The sequence below is a fragment of the Drosophila biarmipes genome, chromosome 3L, assembly GCF_025231255.1.
Source record: "Drosophila biarmipes strain raj3 chromosome 3L, RU_DBia_V1.1, whole genome shotgun sequence".
NCBI classification, from domain to species: domain Eukaryota; kingdom Metazoa; phylum Arthropoda; class Insecta; order Diptera; family Drosophilidae; genus Drosophila; species Drosophila biarmipes.
In genome coordinates, this window is record NC_066613.1 from 12,161,253 (window position 1) to 12,186,797 (window position 25,545).

The following is a 25,545-nucleotide window of genomic DNA, read 5'->3' on the forward strand; positions in this document are numbered from 1 at the left end:
CTCTATTAGCCGAATGGCATACTCCCTCACTCTTGCACGGTCACACTACGCTATTCTGCTAATTGTGCGAAGAAAAGGTGAAAAAAGAGAAAATTCGCAGGAAAACTCAAGATAATTCCAACCAAACTAGTTTTAAAGCACAGATAACCCCCAAAGGTGAGTACGGGGGTGGCGGTTATTGCCATATACTTGGCGGAAACGCTTTTTTCCGTGGCCTGACCGTGGCTCACAGAATATGGCGGAGGTAGGCGGGTTCTCTTCGGTGTTTTTTCTCCTGTCTGAGGTTCTGGGCAGGAAATCGCATGTTCCTCGCGGGGAATGGCTATCTTCTGGCTGCGTCCGCCGTAAACCCATAAGTGCCAGGGAAAAATCGCACGGACCACGTACATGTATTTCACAACAGCAGATGTCCGCGCGAGGGTGTGGGTGCGGAATGCGCTGGTGTGCGTGAGTGGCCTCGAACAGAGGGCCTCTCTCGCTCTCTCTTTCTCCCCCAATTGCTACCCCTTGCAAGGGCATTAACCCTAATTCCAAATTCCTAATTCACGATTCAAAACTAAAGCCCAGTCCATTTGCCCTTGCAGCAGCAAGATGACGTGGGAACCACAGGGAGAAGGTCTGCAGCAGATCATAGCGATCCTCAAGGAGTCGCAGTCACCGGACACAGCCACCCAGATGGCAGTACAGATGGTGAGTAATAAGGACCTCACCACTTCCTAAACAATCAAACTTACATTTTCCTTGCCCTCTACAGAAATTGGAGGAATTCAATCGCTACCCAGACTTCAACAACTATCTCATCTATGTGCTGACCAAACTGAAGACAGAGGACGAGCCCACGCGATCGCTCAGTGGCCTGATCCTTAAGAACAACATCCGCATGCACGGCAGCAATCTGCAGCCCGAAATCGTCGAATACATCAAACACGAATGCCTGCAAGCTGTGGGCGACTCCTCACCGCTAATCCGAGCCACCGTGGGCATCCTGATCACCACCATCGCCAGCAATGGAGGCCTGCACAACTGGCCGCAGCTCCTGCCCTCGCTCTGTGACATGCTCGACAACCAGGACTACAATGTCTGCGAGGGAGCCTTCAGTGCGCTGCAAAAGATCTGCGAGGACTCTGCCGAGATTTTGGACTCCGCGGCGCTTAACAGGCCGCTTAACGTGATGATCCCCAAGTTCCTGCAGTACTTCAAGCACAGCAGTCCGAAGATCCGCTCTCACGCCATTGCCTGCATCAACCAGTTTATAATAAACAGATCACAGGCCCTTATGCTGAACATAGACACGTTTATTGAGAACCTCTTCCACCTCTCCTCGGATGAGGACCACGAGGTGCGCAAGAACGTCTGCCACGGATTGGTTATGCTGCTGGAGGTTCGCATGGACCGACTTATGCCGCACATGTCGCAGATCATTGAGGTAAGAATTCTCGGAATATAATCAAAGTTAAAATTTTATTTAGTTAATATAAAACATAATTTAACTAATTTTAGTACATGTTGTTGCGCACCCAAGACTCCGACGAGGGCGTGGCTCTGGAGGCCTCAGAGTTTTGGCTCTCGCTGGCGGAGCAAAGCATCTGCAAGGACGTGCTTGCGCCGTTCTTATCGCAGTTGGCTCCAGTCCTTGTACGTGGCATGCGTTACTCAGAAGTGGACATTATTCTTCTGAAGGGTAATGTGGAAGAGGATGACATGGTGCCCGATCGCGAGGAGGACATCCGCCCGCGTTTCCACAAGTCCCGCGCGCATACGATCAAGAGTACTCAAGAGGCGGGTGCTGGAGCTACAGGCGATGATGATGACGACGATTTTGACGATGGATTGGACGACGATAGTTCGCTATCGGAATGGAACTTGCGCAAGTGCAGCGCTGCCGCCCTCGATGTGCTAGCCAATGTGTTTCGAGAGGACTGCTTGCCCGTCGTGTTGCCCATCCTAAAGGAAACGCTTTTCCACCAAGAGTGGGTGATCAAGGAGAGCGGCGTGCTGGCCCTGGGAGCCATAGCCGAGGGTTGCATGCAGGGCATGATTCAGCACTTGCCAGAGCTGATTCCATACCTGATAAGCTGTTTGTCGGACAAGAAGGCCCTGGTGCGATCCATCACATGCTGGACGCTTTCAAGGTACGCCAATTGGGTTGTCAACCAACCGCACGACCAATACCTGAAGCCGCTGATGGAGGAGCTGCTAAAGCGCATATTGGACTCAAATAAGCGCGTCCAGGAGGCTGCATGCTCTGCTTTCGCAACGTTGGAGGAGGAGGCCTGCACAGAACTGGTGCCCTACTTGGAGTACATTCTGAAGACGCTTGTCTTCGCCTTCTCCAAGTATCAGCACAAGAATCTGCTGATCCTGTATGATGCCGTCGGTACTTTGGCTGATTCCGTAGGCCACCATTTGAACAAGCCGCAGTATATTGACATTCTAATGCCGCCTCTGATCGACAAGTGGAATCTACTTAAGGACGACGACAAAGACCTATTCCCTCTGCTGGAGTGCCTATCGAGCATCGCCACTGCCTTGCAATCCGGTTTTTTGCCCTACTGCGACCCGGTCTACCGAAGATGCATCTCCCTTATTGAGCAGACCATCAACCAGGAAATGGTAAGTAACAAGGGATCATTAATGGTAGATGTGTAAATACAATAATATCTTTTAAAGCTGTGCAAACAAAACCAAACGTATGATCATCCCGACAAAGAGCGCATGATTGTTGCCCTAGATCTGCTGTCTGGTTTAGCCGAGGGCTTGGATCGCCACATCGAGACATTGGTGGCCAACAGCAATATCATGCATCTGCTCTACCAATGCATGCAAGACGTTTTGCCGGAGGTAAGTGTTCTTCAAACCTAACTAGACTATGCTAAGATTACAATGAAATTTTACGATTTAGGTGCGCCAGTCTTCATTTGCCCTGCTCGGTGATCTGACGAAGGCCTGCTTCCCCCACGTGCATCCCTTCATGGCCGAGTTCTTCCCCATCTTGGGGCAAAACCTCAACCCCGACTTTATTTCGGTGTGCAACAATGCCACATGGGCCATTGGCGAGATTTGCATGAAACTCGGTGAGTATGGAGGTCTTTTTCGGGAGTCACATGAAAGTTATAATTTCATATTTTGCTTGAAGGTGAGGAGACCAAGCAGTACATACGCCTTGTACTCAGCGACCTATTTATCATTATCAACCGCCCGAACACGCCCAAGACTCTGCTGGAGAATACAGGTGAGCCGTTTGGGCTGACCCAAGTCTTTCGAGTTTCTGTCTACGCTGTCTAAGAATTTATATGCGATTTGTTTGTATATATATGATTCTGTATGTATGTGCGTATGTGGATGTCTGGAACCTTGTTTCTGTTTTAATTTGTGTTACTTGTTGCACGAGCAGCAACGAAACGAAATCGAACCTCATTCCCATACAACATGCATAGATATAGATAGACGAGAATCGCAATTGATATTCAATTCGAGTTTAGCGATCAATCAAAGCAAACTACGTGTGGTATTGATTTATTCAGTTGATTTATTTATACTTATTTCTTCTGTTCTTTTAGCAATAACAATCGGTCGTCTAGGTTATGTGTGCCCAGTTGAAGTGGCTCCTTATTTGCCCGAATTTGTACGACAGTGGTGTGTAACACGTTTACTATTTAACTAGCTTATTCTTTCTTTCTAATCTCTTATCTATCCTTACCGTGCCATATCTCAAATTACGCTTAAACACTAAAAACCATTCCTCTTATACCCAACAACTAAACACTCATTACTTCAACATTTTTTAACTGGAGTTTCAAATTTTCCTTAAAACTTTCGTGTTTGCCAAAGCCTGCTTTATTTACTATCTGTTAAATCGCCAACTAAACGCTCTCTATAAAACAATGCAGGTGCACATCACTGCGGCACATACGAGACAATGATGAGAAGGACTCGGCCTTCCGTGGAATGTGTCATATGATCACGGTAAATCCAGCTGGCGTGGTGCCCGACTTCATATTCTTCTGCGATGCCATCGCGTCGTGGGTTAATCCCCCTCAGGATCTGCACCAGATGATCCAAAAGGTTAGTGTTTCCATGACGGTTTAGTTTCCATTATTTAGCATGTTTTCCTTCAGATTCTCCATGGCTTCAAGACCCAAGTGGGTGAGGAAAACTGGCGTCGATTTGTGGAGCAATTCCCGCCAACTCTGGCCGAGCGCCTGGCCACAATGTACAACATCTAAGGCCGGCCAAGCTGAAGAACACCCACCTGCACCCACTAGTGAGCCAAGCAGCAACATCTTAACTAGACAATTATGTACAAGTATGCGTAATAAGCGTGTCGTCTTAATCTTTAGCCTCCCTAAGTTATCAGATTCGATGCAGTTCGAATGATACGTTACCATTGAAGTCTATGCTTTTAGGAGTCGAAAAAACAGCAAATTCACATAAAAGCAGCTGCATACCAGATTTATAACCACATACATATATCGATAAATCTAATAGAGAAGAATCACATTTATATTCGAAGTCGCACTAGAGGATCTTAGATCTGTAGAACCTCTCTAGGCATTCGTCTGTCCGCTCAGAGCATATAAAATGCAAAAAACTCAATAGGAACTACAGGAAATTATGTGTTCCGGCCGTACTTAACCGGAGTCAGTGCTATAGTAGACAAGCCCAACCCTCCAATACACTCACCCCCAGCCCAAACCGAAAATAGAGTTCAACATGGAGAGCACACGGGTGTTTCCCATAGGTAATAGAAGAAAACTAAACGGAAAATCGTCGAAACTAATGATATTGCGGGATCGTGTCGCGGTAATTATAAACTAATTTAACTAAATCGTTAAAAGATGAAAGTGCTGGGTCTGCTGTGAAATCCAAGGATCAGGAATGGAAAAATGGATTCACTTGCGCATGCAAACGAAAAGCTTCAGCTGAAGAAAATGTTACAAATCAAACAAAGACTGATGTTCAACTCCGTTCAAAAACCATAGAAAGCATTCATCAACAGCCGGTTCGGATTTCCCAGGAGAACCCAACACTTTCAGCACTTAAATAATATTGAACAGAGGAAAAATCGTCGCGTTTCGGGTTCTTACGGTTTCGCGTTCGCGTATTTTCGTCGCTCGTTCGTTCATAATCGTAATCGTCGTTCGTGGTATCTCGTCGGGTAATGAAAATCGGAAAATCGAAAAATTGAAAAATGAAAGAAAATAATACAAGGATAACGATAATATTGCAACTGTTACTGATACAAATTTACTTATACACTACATGATATTCATATGCTATACAAAATTAGGTGTTTTTTTACGCATTGTGAGAGCGAAAAGCAAATAGGGAAAAAATATTAAATTGAGATTAGGATTTTGTTGAGTATCTTATTTATTTTTGTGCGATCCTTTAACTGAATACAAAAGCAACCATTGACTGATCACTTTTTAAAGTATTATTATATAATTTTTTTGTATAGGGACAAGTGTAATTAATTAACTATTATTATTTTCTTCAAACTTTGGTATAATTTGTATAGGCTCGTGTTTTGCGTAACCTTCATAATTTATGATGTTTGTACAGAACAAATTTTTTACAATTATACGATTAGGTGTAAAGTGTACTACTAAATGGAAACAAAAGTCTTTGAAATTGTCGCGGAACAACTAAAAACAAAAATACGAAAAATAAAACTAGGGAAAACCAAACTCAGTCAAACACAAACAAATGAAAGATTATGAAGCAGGAAGATAACAAAGTAAGTCTAAGTAATAGTATTATGTAATTATGCAAACCGTGTTTACGTTTGTGTTTTTATTTCGTTTCAAAAATGGGGGAACGTGTGATAATAAAGTAACTTCGGGTCGTTCGTTCGCGTCGCGTTAAACTCAACCAACTAAAAATTAACAATAAGGGACTTTCGCCCCCGAGTCCCAAATAATAATCGCAACTTGATAACTATAATACGGTCTAAATAAATCGAAGTGAAGCAATGGCTAAAACTGAAACTAAACTAAAATGGAAAATCGTGATTTCGTTGTACCTTAATCCGGATTCATCGCGGAATCCGGTCGCGTTCGCGTGCGTTTGTATCTCTCTCGGGTGATCTTAGTGATTAGCGTTTAAGCAGATAAAAAATAATTTAAAAACTAAAGCAACACTACAACTACACACACACAACATTGAACATATACACACCACACATATACAACTATATGAAAAATATATTTATAGATTTTATGCAGAATAGGTTTTTGTTCTTACTATTGTTTTTCACGATGATAGGGCCAACCAAAAAAGAAAAGAGTAGGGATCTTAAATTAAACTAAATGTTAGGTCAAGTTAGGGCAACAAATTAATAAAGGCAAAACGTAACAAAAACAGGAAATCAAAATAGATTTGTGCAGCACTAGAAAATTTTATTTTTTATTTATTACATTATCGCGTGTATGTAATTAAAGTTATGAAGAAAACTACCCAACTGTTTTTAGTCCTCTCCACAAACACAATCTTTCGCCCCTGTTGTTTCCTTAAGTAAATGAAGACCAAGCCTAGTAAATGTTGTTTTAATTTTAACCTACACACTATACCTATAACACACACAGTTCATCCAGCACACACAACTCTGATAGGTTTATATCCTGTAATCCTCTATATTTAAATCCACTGTCACTAGCTCGGTTAACAAAAGGTCTGCAAATGTCTAACGAAATTGAATATGCATATATATACATTAAAACCATACACTTATATACATATGAAGTACATGCATGTATGTATAATCCCCACATCTAGCTATATGGATTATTCCTCGGGAGTTTAAATACTTGTTTAACTGAAACTCCACTTCAAAATTCAGCTATCGAAATTTGTGTAAATTGAAGATATATATATGAATAAATATGTATGTATAACATTACCATCAGCATTAAATTGTTTTAACTGGGTATGAAGTAGATAACTAACAAAACTTGGAGCAGCATATACTTTAAAAACGGATAGGTAGGTGATGTGAGTAGGCGGCCCAGCGGGAGGTGTCACTCTAACCCACTCCAGTTGCTCCAACTGGCAACGACATAAACATATACCAGATTTCAAAATTTTACACGAAACCCAGCCAACTCTTGTACCTACAAAATGACATGGGGACCACGGGAAGAGGGTCTGCGGCAGCTCCTCCCGATCCTCAAGAACTCGCAGTTACCAGACACCGCCACGCAGATTGCTGTACAATCGGTAAGTCATCCGCTACTGACTGTTGTGCAACTCGCATTCGCTTTGTTCACAGAAACTGGAGGAGTGCAATCACTATCCGGACTTCAACAACTATCTCGTCTATGTACTAACTAAACTGATAACGGAAGACGAGCACACTCGCGCGATGAGTGGGCTGGTCCTCAAGAACAACATCCTTACGCACGGCAGCAATCTGCAGCCGGAGATCGTGGAGTACATCAAGCACGAGTGCCTACAGGCAGTGGGCGACTCTTCGCCCCTGATACGAGCTACCGTGAGCATCCTGATCACCACCATTGCCAGCAGTGGAGGGCTGCACAACTGGCCGCAGCTGCTGCCGTCGCTGTGCGACATGCTGGACTCCCAGGACTACAACGTATGCGAGGGAGCCTTCAGCGCACTGCAGTTGATCTGCGAGGACTCCGCGGGCAACCTAGACTCCTCTGGACTCAACTGGCCGCTCAACATGATGATTCCCAAGTTCCTGAAGTTCTGCAGGCACAACAGTCCCAAGATTCGCTGTCACGCCATTGTCTGCTTCAACCAGTTCATCATAAAGAGGTCACTAACTCTCACGCAAGACATAGACAGCTTTCTCGAGAACCTTTTCCATTTATCCTCGGACGAGGACCACGAGGTGCGCAAGAACGTCTGCCATGGATTGGTTATGCTGCTGGAGGTGCGCATGGACCGCCTTATGCCGCACATGTCCCAGGTCATAGAGGTATCTTGAGAAGTGTCTTCAGAAAGTGTCCAGATTATCTGTAAATTGGGATTAATTTTCGTTATCCAATTGCAGTACATGTTGCAGCGCACCCAGGACGCCGATGAGGCCGTGGCCCTGCAGGCCTTTGAGTTCTGGCTATCGCTGGCGGAGAAGAGCGACTGCAAGGATCTGCTTGCTCCTGTTCTGTCCCGGCTAGCACCAGTTCTTGTACGTGGCATGCGGTACTCTGAGCTCGAGATCATTCTTCTCAAGTGCGACGAAGAATCGGATTATATGGTGCCAGATCAAGAGGAGGATATAAGTCCGCGCTTTCACAGGTCTCGCATGCATGTTGTAAACGATGAATTGGACGAAGAACCGGATGACAATAAGTCGCTTTTGCAGTGGAACCTGCGCAAGTGCAGTGCGTCTGCCCTCGACGCGCTAGCCAGAGTTTTCCGTGAAGATTTCTTGCCCGTTGTGCTGTCCATTTTAAAGGAAACGTTGTTCCACCAAGAATGGGTGATTAAGGAGAGCGGTTTGCTGGCCCTGGGAGCCATCTCCGGCGGCTGCGTGGAGTGCATGGTTCGGCATATGCCAGAGCTGATGCCCTACCTGATATTCTGTCTGTCCGACAAGAAGGCGCTGATACGCTCCATTGCTTTTTGGACGATCTCACGGTACGCCAATTGGGTGGTGAGCCAGCCGCACGACCAGTACTTGAAGCCGCTTCTGAAGAAGGTGCTGAAGCACATTTTAGACCCCAATAAGCGCGTCCAGGAGGCTGCGTGCTCTGCCCTTTGCGTTTTGGAGGAGGAAGCTTGTACGGATCTGGTGCCCTACTTGGAGTACATTCTTAAGACGCTCGTATTGGCCTTCTCTATGTATCAGCACAAGAATCTGCTGATTCTGTATGATGCAGTCGGTACCTTGGCTGATGCCGTGGGTCACCACCTGAACAAGCCGCAGTACACTGACATCCTAATGCCGCCGCTTATAGACAAGTGGAACCTGGTTAAGGACGACGACAAGGACCTGTTTCCGCTGCTGGAGTGCCTATCAAACATCGCCACTGCCTTGCAATTCGGGTTCTTTGCCTACAGCGAACCGGTCTTTCGGAGATGCGTCTTCCTCATTGAGCAGGCCATCAACCAGGAAATGGTAAGTAACAAGGGCCCCATAATGTGAGATACATATAAAATATCTTTCAAAGCTGTGCAAACAGAACCAAATGGTTGATCAGCCGGACAAAGATCGGATTGTTGTTGCCCTAGACCTGCTGTCCAGCCTAGCAGAGGGTTTAAATCTCCACATCGAGGCAATGGTGGCGAAAAGCAACATCATGCATCTACTCTTAAAGTGCATGCAGGACTTGTTGCCGGAGGTAAGTTTTCATGAAAGCGACACTGACTGTCAAGATTACAATGAAATTTTACATTTTAGGTGCGCCAATCTTCGTTTGCCCTGCTAGGCGATCTGACCAAAGCCTGCTTCCACCACGTTCACCCCTTCATGGCCGAGTGCTTTCCCATCTTGGTGCAGAATCTAAACCCAAATTTCATTTCGGTGTGCAATAATGTCATCTGGGCCATGGGCGAGATTTGCATAAAACTGGGTGAGTGTAAAGACCTATCTTTAGAAGAAACACTGCTGTTCATTTTACTATTGGTTTCAAAGGTGAAGAGACCAAGCAGTACGCAGGCCTGGTACTTAGCGATCTGATCATCATCATCAACCGCCCAAACACGCCCAGAAGTGTCCTGGAGAATGCAGGTGAGTCATTTGTGATTATTCCTAACTGTCTAGGAACCCTACAATCAAAATATATGTAACTTCTTCTGTTCTAGCAATAACAATCGGTCGTCTAGGTTATGTGTGCCAAGCAGAAGTAGCTCCTCATTTGCCATCATTTTTACGACACTGGTGGGTAACATGAATAAACTTAAACTTCTTGTTTTTAAACCCTCCTTTCGCTTTCTTCAGGTGCACAACGTTGCGCTGGGTTAAAGACAATCAAGAGAAGTATTCGGCCTTTCTTGGAATGTGTCATATGATAACGGTGGACATAGCCGTCGCGGTGCCAGAGTTCATATTTTTCTGCGATGCAGCTGCCTCGTGGATTGATCCCCCACAGGATCTGCGACTGGCAATTCAGAGGGTAACCTATTTTTATTAAAATTGTGTCTTCTCACCCAACTCAATGGATATTGCAGGTGATTCATGGTTTCAAGTTCCACGTGTGTGAGCAAAACTGGTCTCGCTATGTAGATCAATTTCCGAAAGTTTTGGTTGACCGCTTGATCGACTTGTACAACATCTAAGATCAGGAACATCTTATTTGTAGCCTGTTACAAATTCTAATTTTCTAACTGTAAGCAAATGGAAAACAAAGAAGATTTTTTCAACAAGTTAATGAATGACGAAACAGGGCATACACATGGAAAAAATCAAAAAATATTTCTGCACAATTATGTACAAAGAACGTATTTCTAATGGTTTTTACAATAAATTAACATTGTCAAATAACAGCAATTAATAATGTATACACAATATTAACGAACGAAAGTCTTTAACTAAGGGTCTTGTAAAGCTCTTTTGAATTTATCCCAAATACCTGAAAATATTACGAAAAACAAAATCAATCTAAGAAGGTTTTACTTTTATTAAAATGGTTATAATTATTGATTTGGCAAAATTACAAGATTTATTGATGGACTTGAAGAGATTTAAAAGGGATAAAGGCATATATATTATAAGCATACGGCTTTAGTAGATTGGCACACAGAATTTCGGCTTAAAGTACCAAGCAATATACGACTGGCATCTTTGCTGAGGGTCCATTATCTATGATAACCCCTGACTTTTTCATGGCAGGTCGATTTTGTTCGTTGAAAATTTGTTCGATCGTTGTCCTTTATTTAGCAATGGTCGGCTTCTTTAGATATTCCCTGGCAGTTTTTCGTAGTTTTGGTCAAGTTAAATCATTGGTCCCTAGGCGTTCCGAGGATCTTCATTAGTTGAGTGGACAGTAGCCCTGCCATATGTCACCGACGACCTTGTCGGGGGTGATGTTGATCATCTTTTGGTTGACCTCCACCTTGCTGATGCAGCCCTTGAAGGACTTCTTGGTCTTGATGCCCGGCGCCTTTTGGAAGGCCACATGACCGCCCAGGAACAGCGGACGGTTCGTCCTTGTGACGACCGAGCCTTCGTTGCCCACGCCCGGATTGGAGCTTATGAAGTCCACGGCTATGTTGATTACAAACTTGGATTTGATGGCCTGCACGTTGCGTGTCTTGCCATCGCAGAAGCTTTCGTTGTTGGGCAGCTTGTAGTTGGTGGACACAATGTTCTTGGGATCGGTTTTCACGGTGAAGGTCAGGGTGTTGTCCACCAGCTCGAGAATGGCATAGGAGTTCTTGCCGTGCACGGAGAAGAGCAGACCGTTCGGGTCCCTCGGCCGGAAATCGAAGCTGATCTTCATCTCGGTGCCGACATCGAAGTGCTCGAATATTTTAACGAACGACTTCTGGTTGTTGAAGAACAGCCCGCGTTCCACCTGCTCGGAGCACGGAACCACACCGTACTCCTCCGGCGGCGTCTCCAAATCGGCTGCATTGAACTTGATGTTCTTGAGGCAGCCGTTGTAGAAGGGCACCAAAGTATCGAAGCCGGTGAGTTTCTTGACCTCCGGCTCCAGGAACTTGGTAACGCCACCCACAAAGATGGGCCACTGGACATCAAACAGCGGAGGACTCCTCTCCGTATTCAGATCCACGGTGCCCGCCTGCTCCACCTTGTCGATGAGCAGGGTGACCTTTCGCTGGGTGCGCACCACCTCCACGCTGTGCCACGTGCCGTCGTTCAGTTCCGTCTCGCTGGTGATCTTCGCCTCCAGCAGTGCACCCACCCGGATCTCGTACGTCACCCGACCGTCCAGGAGATACACGGCTATGAAGTCCTCGCGCTGCTTGCTACTTTGAGCGAAGATGAGCAGGCCGTTGGGTCTCTCCGTGCGGAAGGAGATGCCGATGTCATGCTGGCGACGCAGCCTCACCGGCAGCGAGTTGATCTCCAGGCGCTGCTCCCTGTTCCCGTAGAACCGGTATCCCGCCTCCGCGAAGCCCACATCGAAGTTCGGCTGCTCCGGCAGCTTGCAGCGCTCATCGCTGGGCAGATTCAGCTTGGCCGGTGCCCGAGTGGTTAGGGTCTTTGGCGGAGTCCTGTACTCCTGGTCCTTATCCGCATCGAAGAAGATCGGCGCTTGGGTGGTGGTCGTGGTAGTGGTCGTTGTCGAAGTGGTTGTTGTGGTGGTGGTCGTCGTTGTGGTGCTTGCTGTCGTTGTGGGCCTTGTGGGCGCTTCTGTGGCCTCGAAATCTGGCTTGAGTGGGGGCAGTGGTTCGGGGTTTGACCAAGGTGACTCCACCTCGTTGTCTCCACTGGGGTAGTAGCTGGGCACCAGACTGGGCTCGTAGGCTGGTATAAAAGAGCGTATATGATATAATGGACTTCAAGGGATAATCAATCCTGATTACTCACCTAGTACATGTGCAGGACAGCTGTTGATGTTGCCGTTCTTCTTCTCAGCACTGTTGGCAAAGTTAATGACCTCATTGTTCACGGTCACATCGCTGATGCAGCCGACGAAGTAGGCCAAGCTGGCCAAAGCGTTCCTGGGTGTTCGATAGTTGTCCGGCAAGCCAGCGAAGAAGATGTCGCCACCCTGCAGAATCAACGGTTGCGGAGAGCCGTACCTTGGGATATAAAAAAATATAGATTAGCAAAGGAAACCTTGAAAAAATACGGGTACATGAACCCACCTTTTGTGCTCCACATCGTCCACCGAGAGACGCAGCTCATTCTGGATGTGTTGCACCGTAACCACATGATCCTCGCCATCGTTGAGGATGCGATCATCGACCACCAACTGGCTACCCATGCTGTTGAGCTTCAGCAAACCATCTTGCAGGCTAAGTCCAATGTTCGAGCTCTGGTCATGGTTGGCCGCGTAGAAGATGACGCCATTCGGCTGGGTGGTCTTGAAGTGCAGCACCACATGCAAATCGTTATCCGAGGATATGTTGTCCATCCTCAGGAAACCGTACTCGTGCGGTGCATAGGACAGCACTGTGGAGTACTTCTCCGAGCAGCCCTCCTCCACGCCGCTGCCAGTCACGTACTCAGTCAGGTCCACGACTCCTTGATTGATCACCACATTGTCGATGCAGCCATCGAAGTTGGGCTGCAAACTAATTGAGCTATTCTGACGTCTGGGATGGCCACCGAAGTACAGCCGCCTCAGCTTGGGCAGCTCCAAGTCCGCCTCCAGTGGAGCATTCGTCCGGGATATCACGATGTCGTCCACCTTGAGCAGACCGTTTCGGTTCTCCCGCTCTGCCTGCACCTTGTGCCACTGGTTGTCGTTGTAGCGATCCTGGCTGCCGGACTGAACGCCTCCACCCACGCCTAAGCTAATGTTGAAGAAGATGGCTCCGTCGATCATCTCAATGCTCATGTAGTGCTTGTCCCTTCCGTAGAAGAAGAGCAGCCCATTGGACGTGTCCTTGTCCGCCTTGAAGCTGAACTGGATGCTGGAGCGGGTCTTGAAGTTCGAGGTGGCGTTCAGCTGGACATAGCCATTGCCCTTGAAGCGCAGACCCGTAACCGGCTTCTTCTTTTCAAGCAGTACATCCCGCTCCTCGGCGCCCTCCTCGTTCTCCTGGCCATTGACGAAGTTCCACAGTCCCACGCTTTCGTCACCGATCTTCAGATCCTCAATGTCGCCGTTGAAGGAGTTGGTGGTCAGGTCTGTGGGAGCATTGAAGTCGGATATGCCGGGATAGCCGCCCACAAAGAGACGACTATTCTTATCCACATGGAGAATATTCTGCGAGCCCTCGAGGGGAGCGCTCTTAGTGTGATCTACAATCGTGCCGTTGTCTAGCTCTTCCCTGATGGTAAGCGTGGCCTTCGGACCCATTCGATCCACCACAGCCTGGTACCAACGGCCATCTGCCACGTACTTATCGCTGGTGATGCGCTCCGGACCGTTGCCCAAATCGATGGTCAGGATGGGATAGCCATTCACAACCTCCACGGCCACAAAGTCATTGTTCTTCTGGGCGGTCTTGTTGTCATTGCCCAGGTACAGGAGGAATCCATTCGGTTCCTCGGTCCGGAAGTAAGTCGACAGATTGGTGCGGGTGGCCAGTAGTTTGGTCTTTTCGGGTGCCTTCAGTTCTAGGATCGTGCTTGGCTTGAATTTGACGCCCACCTTGATGCTGTTGGCCAACTGGCGAGCGGCCTCCAACTGGGCCTTTAGGTTCTCTATTTCGTGGCCCAACTGCAGGGTCTGAGCGCCCACTTGCTGCTGTTGCTCCTCGATATCCTCGGCCAGTTCGTTCAGTTTCGAGACGGATCCCTCAACGTCGTCCAACTGTTTGTTGGACTGAGAGATGTCCTTGTTTGTCAGATCCAGGTCCCTGTTAATGCCGTGCGCCTTCTCGAGTTCCTTTGGCGTTTGTGCACTTACTGGTTCGAGTATTTCCAGGACGTTCTTCAGGATCTCCAGGGCATCGCTGGCATTGGCATTTGATTTCTTCCACATATCCCTCTGGGATTCAGCCGGCAGTTGCTCGATCAGAGCGTTGATGTCCTTCAGCTGCTGTTCGGTGGCAGCGTGAACGCCGGAGATCTTTTGGACCTTGCCAGCCGAACCGTTGAGACGTGGCTCCAGGTCGTCTTGGACCTTCTGCAGGGACTGGCGGGCCTTCTGGAGCAGATCAGCAGATCCGGTATCAGCTAGACCGGCTCTTTCTTCAATGCCATCTGTCATTTCAGTGGCCTTGCCAGCCGCAGCGATCGCATCCTGGCTGAGTTTCTGGGCAGCGTCCACGGCCTCCACGATTCCGGAGTAGGCGCTGGCCGCCTTGATGGCCGGCTCCGCACTGGCGGTCATGTCCGTGTACTGGGCAGCCAGATCCTTCGCCTTGATGTCCAGCTCGGCCGCCTTCTGCTCCGCCCGATCGGTCAGGGCATCGGCCTCGTTGTGATCCTCCTCCCTCAGGGGCAAGTCGTCGTCCACCAGTTTGTTGACCGACGTGAGGTCTTGGAAGGCTTCCCTCAAGCTATCCAACTTCTGGTTGATTTGACTAAGTGTCAGATCTCCGTTGATCAGGTAATGACCCGCATCCTTGATGTTCTTCTCCGCCTGCTTCTTTTGCTCCGAGACAGTGTCGAATTTGGAGTTGTTAAAGGTCTGCTGGTTGGCCACATTCCTGCGCTCCACGTCGGCGGACTTAGCCTGCGCTTCCTCGCTCCAGTTAAAGAGGTCCTCCAGGTGGTCGCTGAACTCCCCAATGTCATTCTTCAGGGCGTTCAGGCTCTTGTTCTGCTCCTTAATGGGCAGCACCAAGGTGTTCACCTCCTCATAGAGTTTCCGCGCCTTTTCCAGGACCTGTTCGTTGGGTGAGAGTTCAATGCTGGTGGCGTTGATTTGACCCAAGATGTGTTGAGCTTGTTCCAAAGCGGCGTCCAGCTTTGTGCTCGCCGCCGCCTCCAGGTTCTTCGAAAGGGCCTCCACCGCGGAGATGGCCTCCTTGGCCTGGCTAGCACTCTTGATCGCCTCATCGTAGGCCACAGTGATGTTGCCCAAAGTGGTGCTCGATCGCTCACGGATATCCACAGCGTTGGCCAGTGTTTGGTTGACCTGCTTGGCATAGGACTTGGCCTCTGACTCCAGTTCGCTGTTGGCCTGCTTCGAAGGACTGAGGTCCACACTGTTGGGATCTAGTAGCTTGACCTTGGGCTCCAGTTCGTCGGCCAGCTGGTCGTAGTAGTTCAACTTCTGGCTGGTGAAGAAGGCCAGGGTCACGCTGTTGAAATCAGCCAGAACACCGTCGATTTGGTATCGCATTCGATCGGTGACATCCAACAAGGCATGGTGACAGTTGTTGCACTCCTGGCAGCCCTCGTCCTTGACCAGCACCCAGCGGTTCGGACAGGCGTCGCATCTGAGCGGGAGAACGATTAGATTCAAATCTAGAAATCCCCCAATCTAACTAATAGTTACCTATCCCCAATAACGCCCGGCAGGCACTGGCACTTGCCCGTGTCGGGATTACAGCCGAATCCTCGAGAGTATCCCTGGTTGCAGTTGCACGGAGTACAGCCATCCTTGTTGTACTTCCAGTGGTCCACGGCACATCGATCGCACTGTCGTCCCGTCACTCCGGCCTTGCAGGCACAGTGACCCGTATGGAGATCGCACTGCGTCGAGTTGGAGGCCGGTCCGCAATCGCAGGATCGGCAACCCATTCCCGACTCGAAGCCATAGTGGTCCGGCTTGCAGCGATCGCAGCGCTCGCCAATGACATTTTCGTTACAGGTGCAGATGCCCACGAAAGGATCGCACTCCTGGGTGCCCAGATCGTCGCAGTCACAACTCTGGCAGTTCTTCAGCTTGATGGCATCGCCATAGAAGCCCGGGGCACAGAGGTTACAGGCAGCTCCGAAGGTGTTATTTAAACAGCGCAGACATTCACCCGTTCTCGTGTCACAGGAACCCTGGTCCTCGGGATTGATGTTTCCGGAGCACTCGCATGGCTTGCACACCTCTCCCAAGTTCTCCGGCTGGCCGTAGAATCCATTGGCGCAGGACTCGCAACGGGGTCCCGTGTATCCTGGCTTGCACTCGCAATGGATCTCGTTGCCGCTCTCGGAGATTTCGCAACTGGTGGCAAAATTGTTCGAGTCGAAGGGAAGTGGGCAGGCGCAGATCATGCAGTCTCCAGGAGAACCGTTCGTGGCATTTCCATAGTAACCTGACACACACTGCTCACAGTGCTCACCCTGAGTTCCATGCTGGCAGTTCGTACAGATGCCGGTGGCACAGTCGCAGGTATCCGAGTGGCCATTACACTCGCAGGGAATGCAGTAGCCGCCATAGGGCCCGCTGGGGTCTCGGTAGTAGCCCGGGGCGCAGTCCTCACACGAGTGCCCGGAGTAGCCGGGCGGGCAGGAGCAGCGCTCAACAGCCAGGAACTGGTACTCACCAGTGCCATCCGCATCCTCGTCGGCTAGGGTTAGGTAAACATCCGCCAGGTGTGTCACCAAGGTCTGTTCCCAGTAGTTGGCCCTGATGAAGATCATCTTCAGGTCCCGCAGAACCATCATGAAATCAGCTCGGGAAACTGGTTTTCCCGAAACCGTCTGGAAATTCGACTCCACTATATTGATGCGGTTGGTGAATGGCTCATTCCTGTTGGGCTGCTCATAGCTTTGGTGCACAAGGACATTGTGTTCGCCGAATAAAATCACATCCGGAGAGACAATATATTTGCCGTCGAAGCCCGAGGTGAAGTGTAGAGTGTAGGCCAGTTCTCCGCCGTAAGCTGTGATATGATTATTTTGGTTAAGCAGATAGTCAAGAACGCCGAAGTAGGCGGGTCGCTCATCGTTGACCTCTCGTAAAGTGAAGTCCGCCTTCAGGGTGGTCTCATTCAGGAGAATCTCCTCCGCCGGCACTGGCCACATTTCAAACTTGATGCTCTCCTCGCGGAACTCCGGGGTGCTGATGGTCACATGCTTCAACAGACTCACATTGTACACCCTGAGATAGGCACTGTCACATCGTGAGGTCTTGCCGAAACAGAAACAAGTGGTGCAGCCCTCTGGATTCGAGTCCTGCAGGTTGTACGTTCCATCGATGCACTGGTCACAGTCCCTTCCCACCGCATTCTTTTTGCAGAAGCAGGTGCCATCGACCTTGTCGCACACCTCCAGGTCGGTTCCTGGCTTGTGGCAACTGCACTGCTGGCAGTGTGGGAAGTTGTAGTATCCATGGGAGCACACATCGCAGGCCCTGCCCTCAATGTTGTCCCGGCACTCGCAGGTTCCGTTGAACAGATCGCACTGGGTGTTTCCGTTGGCGATGCCCATGGGGTTGCATCCACACTCCTCGCAGCCAATAACCTGGTGAATATGGAACAGGGATTACAATTAAAAATGGTTATTGATATAGTTGAGTTGGCTGACTCACCTGATGGAATCCGTAGGTGTTGGGAGCGCACTTCTCGCACAGATCTCCAATCACATTGGGCGGGCACATGCACTCTCCGGTGTTGGGCTCGCACATGGCGCTGCTGGGGCACTCGCAAGGCTTACAGTCGGGGAATCCGTAGTACCTACTCTTGCAGGCTCCGCACGTGCGCTCGATCACATTCGGCTTGCACTGGCACTGACCACCGAACGGATGGCACTCGAAGCTTGTGGACCCGGCGTAGTCGCAATTGCAGGGCAGTGCTCCACTGTTGTAGTCGGCGGTCAGCGAGAAAACGGACTTCTTGCAGAAGTCACTGGCGTTGTGGGTGATGTGGAAGTGGTCGTGGCCGCAGTTCTGGATGAACTCCTTGGTCTGGTCGAAGGTCTCCTCCACCAGCAGGTCATCATTGTACTGCTTCAGTGGAACCACCACAAGGTAGTCCAGCCAAACGCTCTGGGATCGATCGGTCTATAGAACAATTTAAGCTTTAGTAGTGTTTTACCATTGGAAATCCTAAAGCTCTTACCGTTATTGTGAACTTGAACTCATCGTCAATCTCGAACGAACCCTCTCCCGGAGGACGAATCACTCCGCGGCATCCGGAACTCGATGGGCAGTGCTGAATGTCGAACTTGCCATCATACTGATTCTTACCAGCCGTCAAGGTGTAGTACACCTGGTACTTGGGGTGGTTCGGCTGGTAGTACTTCACGAGGATCACAAACAGATTGGGTTTCGCAGCATCAACCTTTGATCTGGAAGAAAAGATTCGGCTTAACAAACATCCTATTTACTTAGGCAGGCCAACTTACTCAATTACTATGGTTCCTTCATTAGGACTGGCCAAGTGGACCAGTTTAACGCGTTCATCGAGCAAGGCATACGGAGGCTTGTCTGAGGCAATACGATCCTCGTGATCAGTTTCGAACTCGATCTTCTTGGAGTCGGGAACTGAACGGAATTTGGGCGTGGCGCACTGCTCATTATGGATCACACAGACGGGACTGGGGTTGATGTAGTCAATGGACCATTCCTCGACCGGAATGGCGGTCACCGAAATAATCGGGAAACGAGATGCATCATCAATGTCAGCCTAAAAAATAATTAATAATATTAATATGTTTCCTAATAGGTTGAAATCAAATTGAAACTCACAAAGATGGTGACCGGCTGCAGGTCCTCCTTGCTGATATAAAAGGCCTTCTCCATACCATTGTCGTTCACCGAAGTCCGGCAGATAGTGGAGTACAAGCAGGGATACAACAGCACGGATGTCTCCGACTCCGGATTGTTCTTGAGCTTTAAGTTGATATAGTAACTGTTGGGGAAGTTCCTGTCACTGATGTAGTCAATCACGAATATATATCGTCCACTGCGAGGCACATCCACAATGTAGTTGAGCTCCTTCTGCGACTGGCTCAGCACGGGGATATCGCCCACATGGCTAACAATCTGAAGATGCTCTGGATCCATGTAGACCTCCACGGGATTTGTGGGCTTATCGTTGGGTCCGATGACAAATGGAGTTCCAGCCGGTTGGAATACATTCACGGAGGCGTACTTGTAGTGGCGGCACAGCTCCATGTTGCCCAGTTCACAGGGATTGGAGATGTGGCGGGTTAGGATACCAGCTTCGTAATAAGCGGCTGGCAGGAGAACAAAGTAGTCGAGCATCACATTCTTGCTAGCCTTGGTGGTAAAGACATAGTGACCCGGATCCAAAACAATGGCCGAAGGCTTCGAGCCCAGCGGACCCGCAACGGTCACGAACTGTGGTTCCAGAGTGGGCTGCAGGAGTACTTTCACGCTGTAAAATAAAAAAAGTTCAAGGTTTGCTGGATTGTTTTAATGAGAATAAGAGAAGAAGCTACTTCGGCATATCGTTACATCATAACATATTTGTTTTATGTTACAGAAACCGTATAGCAGTTCCTAAAATAGCTCTTATATCTGCGCCTATACTCACTGCTGGTCCACTTCCTGGGGATTGTCTGACGTGACCGAAATGGTAGCGGTGACATTCTCGGAATTGGGATTCACGTAGCGCAGTACAATCCGGTAGAGAGAGGACTTGAAGACGTGTAGCCTGTTGCGCACCTCGTTCTGGATGGCGTTGAACACCACGTAGCCCTTGCTGCTGAACCCGGGGAACGCCTCCTCATCGTAGTCGTAGCGCACCTGGGTTCCCGAGGGCAGTAGTCCATCCTCGTACTCGTACTGGAACTGATGAAGCGTCGGGAAGAAGTGGGTGGTCAGGGGCTGGGTACAAGCCAGACCCGTAATCCTCGGGTGGCACTTGCACTGGCCGCTGACCTTGTCGCAAACACTCTGCCACGAACCGCCCACATCGCAACTGCAGTCCTTGCAGCCAAACAACGAGGCACTGTCCAGGTCGAAGGTTCCGTCGCGACACTCCTGGCAGCGCCTGCCCTGAGTGTGCGGCTTGCAGGGACACTGACCGGCCTTGGAGGTGCAGGTATCCAGGGCGGATATGGTACCATCAGTCCAGCAGTCGCAGATCTCACATCCCTCAGTGTTGCTGATGTTCAGATTCCAGTACAGGGGCTTGCACTCATTGCAAATCCTGCCCGTCACTCGCTCCTTGCACTTGCACAGCTCACCCACGGGCACCGATCCGCACCCGGCGAACTTACTGATCACTCCAGCCGGATCGCAGTTGCAGCCCTCGCAGCTGGGGAAGTTATAGAAACCCTCCTTGCAGGAATCGCATTGCCGTCCATCGAAGTTGGGCTGACACAGACACTGGCCGTCCGAGTTACAGGACACTCCCTGAGATCCGTGCGAGTCACAGTTACAGGCTGCAAATAGATAGGAGTTATTAAACATATATTATTAGTCCCACAAAAGCTATGATAAGCTGATAAGTATACTATCTATTGCGAATAGTTTGACTTATATATAAAGTTTTTGTATTTTTGATTCTATATATTTTAGGGAAACTCACATAGACATTCGGGGTAGTTGTAGTACCCGGCAGTACAGAGGGTGCACTGCTTTCCGGCGAAGTTGTTGAGGCAGTTGCATTTGCCGGTGTTGTCGCAGGTGATGGCCGAGCTGCCCGTCCTGGAGCAGTTGCAGGGCTTGCAGTCCGGGTAGTTGTAGTATCCTGGCAGGCATTGATCGCACCTGGGGCCACCGAATCCCTCGCGGCAGATGCACTGGCCCGACTGCTTGTTGCAGATTTCCGACTCCGTGCCCTCGTTGTCGCAGTCGCAGTCTGTTAAGCAGAGGTCCCTTTTTGGATAAATATCTTTCTTATGTTTAATATAATGATAATCTCACATGAGCAAGTGGGGTAGTTGTAGTATCCGTGCTTGCAGCGCTCACAGTTGTCGCCTCCGAAACTGGTCAAGCACTTGCACACTCCAGTGGTCACGTTGCAATCGTTGCCCATCGAGCCGATCTTGTTGCACTCGCAGGCCTTGCACTCGGGGAATCCGTAGTATCCCTCGGCGCACTGCTTACAGTAGTCTCCTGCAAAGTTGATCTTGCACGGGCACCGCTGTCCGCTCTCCGCCTCGCAGTGGTACCCGTTGGTTCCGTTCAGGTTGCACTCGCACTCCCGGCAGTTGGGGTAGCCGTAGTATCCGTAGGCGCAGGAATCGCAGTTCGGCGGCTGGAAGGCGGCACGGCACTCGCAGTTTCCGGTCTCCTCCTCACAGTGTCCGGTGGAGTAGAAGTAGTCACACTGGCAGGCTAAGTGGGTAGAAAAGCGACAGTGAATACAACACATCTTATCTTATATCCATTTCAATTAAATTGAGAAAATATAAGTAAAACTGAATTCTTATATCACATTTGTTTTTGGCGATCCGAAACATCTATCTTTTCAAAGAGGATTTGGAATATATTTCTAATAAAAACTGGTACTTACGACTGCAGACATCGGTCTCGTTCCAGTGCTTGCCTTTGGGTCGATAGTACTTGGGCTTGCACTTGTTGCAGTTAATTCCCACTGTGTTGTGCTGACAATTCTGGCAAACACCACCTCCATCGTAGTGTCCGTGAATGTCCAGGGAGAGTCCTTTGCGGTTCACTTCCTCATCGTACTTGCAGTCGTTGCTGTGACCATGGCAGTTGCAGGCTAGAAAGGTAAGGAACATACATTTGGATTATCAAAGTTTATCTATTAAAGCGGATGAAGTTTGTCCGCTCAAAGGAGTTGTCCGTCCAAGGGAATTCTCTACTCACGTTCGCAGTTGAAGGGTCGGGCATTGGTGTTTTGGCGCCACTTCTTTTGCTCGAATCCTGGGCAGCACTCGTTGCACTGGATGCCGCAAGTGTGATGCTGGCAGCGGCAGGCAAGGATGCGCACTGGACTCTTCGGGTCCTTGACGTCACAGGTATCGGCGTGTCCGTTGCACATGCACCTTCCTCCGATCGAGATGTCCTTAATCGAGTAGAAGTAACGACGCGTCACCGTGGGATCCTGACGAGCCACGGACATCAAATGTCCCAAAAGATTCTTTGTGCGGAGCAGACGGATCCTGATGTTGGTGGCACGAGTCCATTCCTGCAGCACCGTTGAGTTGAAGTAGTTGGTGGAGCTGGGACGCCCGTTCAGAAGGAGCACGGGAATCTCGCCGCCCTCCAGTGGCACTATCTTTGAGTATTCAGTGGTACAGATGACGTCGTCGTCGCGGGTAATCGGTTTGTAGGTGTCCTTGCCGAAGTAGGTCTCACAATCGGCGGGAGTATCGGAGAAGTGCTGCCAAGGCGTCCAGGTTTGGCCGTAATCCATTGACTTCTCCAACGTCCAGAGACCCGGACGAGGGGAGTTGCCCATGCGAATGAACAAGTAGGCCACATGGAATTCCTGAGTAAGTTAAAGAAATCATATAGGAAAGTTAATTTTATGGGTCTACGCAATATGAAGATCTTGGATCTCTAGTCTTATATTTCTGGGAATATCAATTTCAATTTCGACAATGTATTATTAATATATGTATGTTTGGCAAAATAATTTTTTTTTCTGAAGTTGAAATAGTTGAAAACAGTTTCAAGATCAGGTCATTAACTATTAAACGGTGCGTCTCTGATCTTTGTAGGAACAGTGATATCCTAACTGAGTACTGCTCGTAGTTCTTTGGGAGCCCTAGTCTAGGCACGAAATTCATTTCGCACAAGCAAATTCATTAAAATTTATTGGTCGAGTGTACACATTACTTATATACGAACTACACCATCACAAAGGCAAAGGCGAGACGACGACATGAGATCACTGTGGGGGAATTAACTCCGAATGTTCTGCAGCGGACTCGACCAGTGTTTGTTCGTTTATTTATATTTTCTTGGTTTATGTTTGCTTTTTAATTTGGCTTCAATTGAAAACGAGCCCAGAGATAGGGAGATCCACAGAGATAAATGTCTTCACATCCATGTACTGAACTCACATGTTATGTACTTTGATTTGTTTACATTTCTGTGTTTTCTTTAGTTTCACCCATGTGGAAGTTCATACAATTTTTGCATAAACAACTTTCTGTAATTAGCTCCTCGTATGTTTTCCTTCAAAAGTGTATCGTGCACGTTTTCTACATGAGTTGCAAACTGTTTCAATGTTGAGCAATCTAAATATAAACGAGAACCTCATGTTCAGTTGCATTCTGTGAATTAAGGAAAGTGCATTTTAAGAATTAAGTCCCCGCGGAATTCATATGAGATCATGCTGAGCTGTTGAAATCTTAGCGCAATTATTCTCGAAATTAACTATGGAACCTCGCGGATTATTCCGTTTCCGTTGCAAGCGAGATAAGAACGTAACATCTTTTTATAGAACACTTTCATACACACTGACGATAAGGCTGTAGTTTCTTGCGACTTGAGGCTGATTATCAGACTGCTCCCAATTCGTTTATGTCGCATGCTGGTGCCTTAGGAAATATTACGCCATTATCGCTAAAGAATACAAAAAAAAATCAGAATGAAAAGCTCGAAAGAGTCAATGCTCCGTGTCGGTTTCTAAGCAGCTTGTAAGCCGAGACTGCCCATTCAAGAGTGTGGGTATACAAATGTATATACCCGTACATATCTCCGTCTATATTATGTGTAGGGGCTGACATACTGATAACCCACAACTTCAAAGGGGAAGAAGCCAACAACAAATGCCCGAGCTCAGCAACATTTTTTTTGTATTCGTTCAGTTTTTGCTGTGTCGACGTCGTCGAAATGAAAACCCATTAAAATTGTTTTCAAATTTTACGATCCCATCGCTCGGACCCGAAAACGAGTTGCATCCATCCACCGTCTCCCTCCTATGCGTTTCTCGGGCGAAGATACCTTTGGCGTCTTTTATGTTCTCTTCTCTCCTGCTTACCTGTTCGAAATCGATGGTCAAATTGACTTCATTGAATTTCATGCCCCTGGACAGCGGAGGACTCTGCCACCAGGCCTGGGTGCCATCGATCGCGTTCTCTGGCGGGTGATTCCGCTCCGGGTTCCTGGGATCACAGTAGTCACAGACCTACAAAAGGCAGAAAACACATGTTAGAAACAAAGTACATGGAAAGATCCAAATCGAGTCAAGATTATTTTTAGAGTCCAATTCGAATGTTCAACACATGTGGGAGAAGTCCAAATGCAGTGCACACTTGGAAAAAATATTTCTTCAAAGATTAAAGGTCACTTAGCATTTAATAGTCTATGTTTCACTATCAACATCAGTATATACATTATATAATTCAGTCTTTTTGATTCATTTTGGAAAAAGAAAATCCATTTCGATTCATATATTAGTGCTATTTTTTATTTCTCAGTGTAGGATCACAGATTGTCTTATGTGTGTATACTGGAAAGATTTTTGGGCGTTGCTGGATGTCGATTATATTTACCTGTCCCTGGATAACTGAGTGTTCCACGTGATCCTCATCCGCATTGGCTCCTACTAGCTTACAGTAAAGCTCTGGTCCGTCTGTGTCCTGACCACAAGTGGCCGTGGCCTGTATCTTCCTGCCCGTAGCGAGGTTGAAATATGGCGGCGTGAGCTCTGCCTGGCAGTAGGAGATCGCCAGGATCAGGAGCAGGCACCCAATGGAGGCCATTCTCAGCCCCATCGTGCCGAGAGTTCAAGCACCCGCGCTGCGATAACGACAATCCTTCCTCGGACCACTTCCGGTTCTATCTCTTTCTTTCCCGGTTCACTCTTATGTGTTTCACTTTCTTATCTGCTTGTCACTTTCCTCACTGTTCTCTTCGTATTCCTTTTAGGGAGCTCATCCAACCGCACTGGATGGCTCTTCGCGAGCAACTGATGGAACTGCAGCGAGAAGTTTTCCTCGAGACCCCAAAAATTTTGATTTTCGTAGTCGCCTCTTTCGGCTCTTCTCGGCTGTCTTCGGGAGCTCTCGTCTTGGGTACTTGTGTAGATACGAGAACGACAATCTTTCCGATTCGGGATTTGCTCTCAACATATGTTTACATCCCCTTCCCTGGTTTCCGATGTTTGTTTTTGTTATTCGCCGGCCGGGTCAAAAGGTTAGAGTCGACACCAGACAGAACTAAAAATCTGTCCGTTGGTCCTTGAAGTGCAATACACGACTTCTAATATTTTGAAGTGCTC

At 48.4% G+C, this 25,545-nt stretch overlaps 3 protein-coding genes across 5 annotated transcripts; 2 read left to right on the top strand and 1 right to left on the bottom strand.

The window, feature by feature from the left end:
- Positions 1–7: 7 nt before the first annotated feature.
- LOC108028523 (transportin-1) lies at positions 8–6,907 on the top strand. Of its 2 annotated transcripts, none has more exons than XM_050886502.1 (10): positions 8–156; positions 585–690; positions 755–1,426; positions 1,501–2,613; positions 2,671–2,841; positions 2,903–3,074; positions 3,137–3,232; positions 3,561–3,636; positions 3,891–4,065; positions 4,119–6,907. In XM_050886502.1, exons 2-10 carry the CDS (start codon positions 592–594, stop codon positions 4,224–4,226), a joined length of 2,682 nt encoding a protein of 893 aa, XP_050742459.1. In that variant the 5' UTR covers positions 8–156; positions 585–591; the 3' UTR covers positions 4,227–6,907. The 2 variants fall into 2 exon arrangements, with proteins under 2 accessions (XP_050742459.1, XP_050742460.1); XM_050886503.1 differs by having other exon boundaries at positions 15–156; positions 588–690.
- A 121-nt stretch (positions 6,908–7,028) lies between these two features.
- On the top strand, positions 7,029–10,566 carry LOC108028277 (transportin-1). 2 transcript variants are annotated; one of them, XM_017099981.3, is made up of 9 exons: positions 7,029–7,218; positions 7,271–7,942; positions 8,018–9,085; positions 9,138–9,308; positions 9,368–9,539; positions 9,602–9,697; positions 9,772–9,847; positions 9,908–10,082; positions 10,138–10,566. In XM_017099981.3, exons 1-9 carry the CDS (start codon positions 7,120–7,122, stop codon positions 10,243–10,245), a joined length of 2,637 nt encoding a protein of 878 aa, XP_016955470.1. In that variant the 5' UTR covers positions 7,029–7,119; the 3' UTR covers positions 10,246–10,566. The 2 variants fall into 2 exon arrangements, with proteins under 2 accessions (XP_016955470.1, XP_016955471.1); XM_017099982.3 differs by having other exon boundaries at positions 9,150–9,308.
- Positions 10,567–25,237, bottom strand: LOC108028276 (laminin subunit alpha). The gene is made up of 15 exons (XM_017099980.3): positions 24,818–25,237; positions 24,304–24,450; positions 22,179–22,803; positions 21,862–22,071; positions 21,270–21,683; positions 20,932–21,204; positions 19,933–20,785; positions 19,122–19,773; positions 18,779–19,059; positions 18,493–18,721; positions 17,964–18,434; positions 15,996–17,896; positions 12,745–15,936; positions 12,464–12,678; positions 10,567–12,400 (listed from the first exon to the last, which is right to left on the bottom strand). Exons 1-15 carry the CDS (start codon positions 25,037–25,039, stop codon positions 10,938–10,940), a joined length of 11,148 nt encoding a protein of 3,715 aa, XP_016955469.1. The 5' UTR covers positions 25,040–25,237; the 3' UTR covers positions 10,567–10,937.
- Between the last annotated feature and the right edge of the window lie 308 nt (positions 25,238–25,545).

Excerpts from the sequence above, each read along its gene's own strand:
- LOC108028523 (XM_050886502.1), top strand. The coding sequence starts at position 592 with ATGACGTGGGAACCACAGGGAGAAGGTCTGCAGCAGATCATAGCGATC. Across the intron at positions 2,614-2,670 it reads AGACCATCAACCAGGAAATG|CTGTGCAAACAAAACCAAAC; the intron begins GTAAGTAACAAG and ends TATCTTTTAAAG. Across the intron at positions 3,075-3,136 it reads CGAGATTTGCATGAAACTCG|GTGAGGAGACCAAGCAGTAC; the intron begins GTGAGTATGGAG and ends TTTTGCTTGAAG.
- LOC108028277 (XM_017099981.3), top strand. The coding sequence starts at position 7,120 with ATGACATGGGGACCACGGGAAGAGGGTCTGCGGCAGCTCCTCCCGATC. Across the intron at positions 9,086-9,137 it reads AGGCCATCAACCAGGAAATG|CTGTGCAAACAGAACCAAAT; the intron begins GTAAGTAACAAG and ends TATCTTTCAAAG. Across the intron at positions 10,083-10,137 it reads TGCGACTGGCAATTCAGAGG|GTGATTCATGGTTTCAAGTT; the intron begins GTAACCTATTTT and ends TGGATATTGCAG.
- LOC108028276 (XM_017099980.3), bottom strand. The coding sequence starts at position 25,039 with ATGGGGCTGAGAATGGCCTCCATTGGGTGCCTGCTCCTGATCCTGGCG. Across the intron at positions 24,451-24,817 it reads ACTCAGTTATCCAGGGACAG|GTCTGTGACTACTGTGATCC; the intron begins GTAAATATAATC and ends TGCCTTTTGTAG. Across the intron at positions 19,060-19,121 it reads TGCAGCCGGTCACCATCTTT|GCTGACATTGATGATGCATC; the intron begins GTGAGTTTCAAT and ends ATTATTTTTTAG.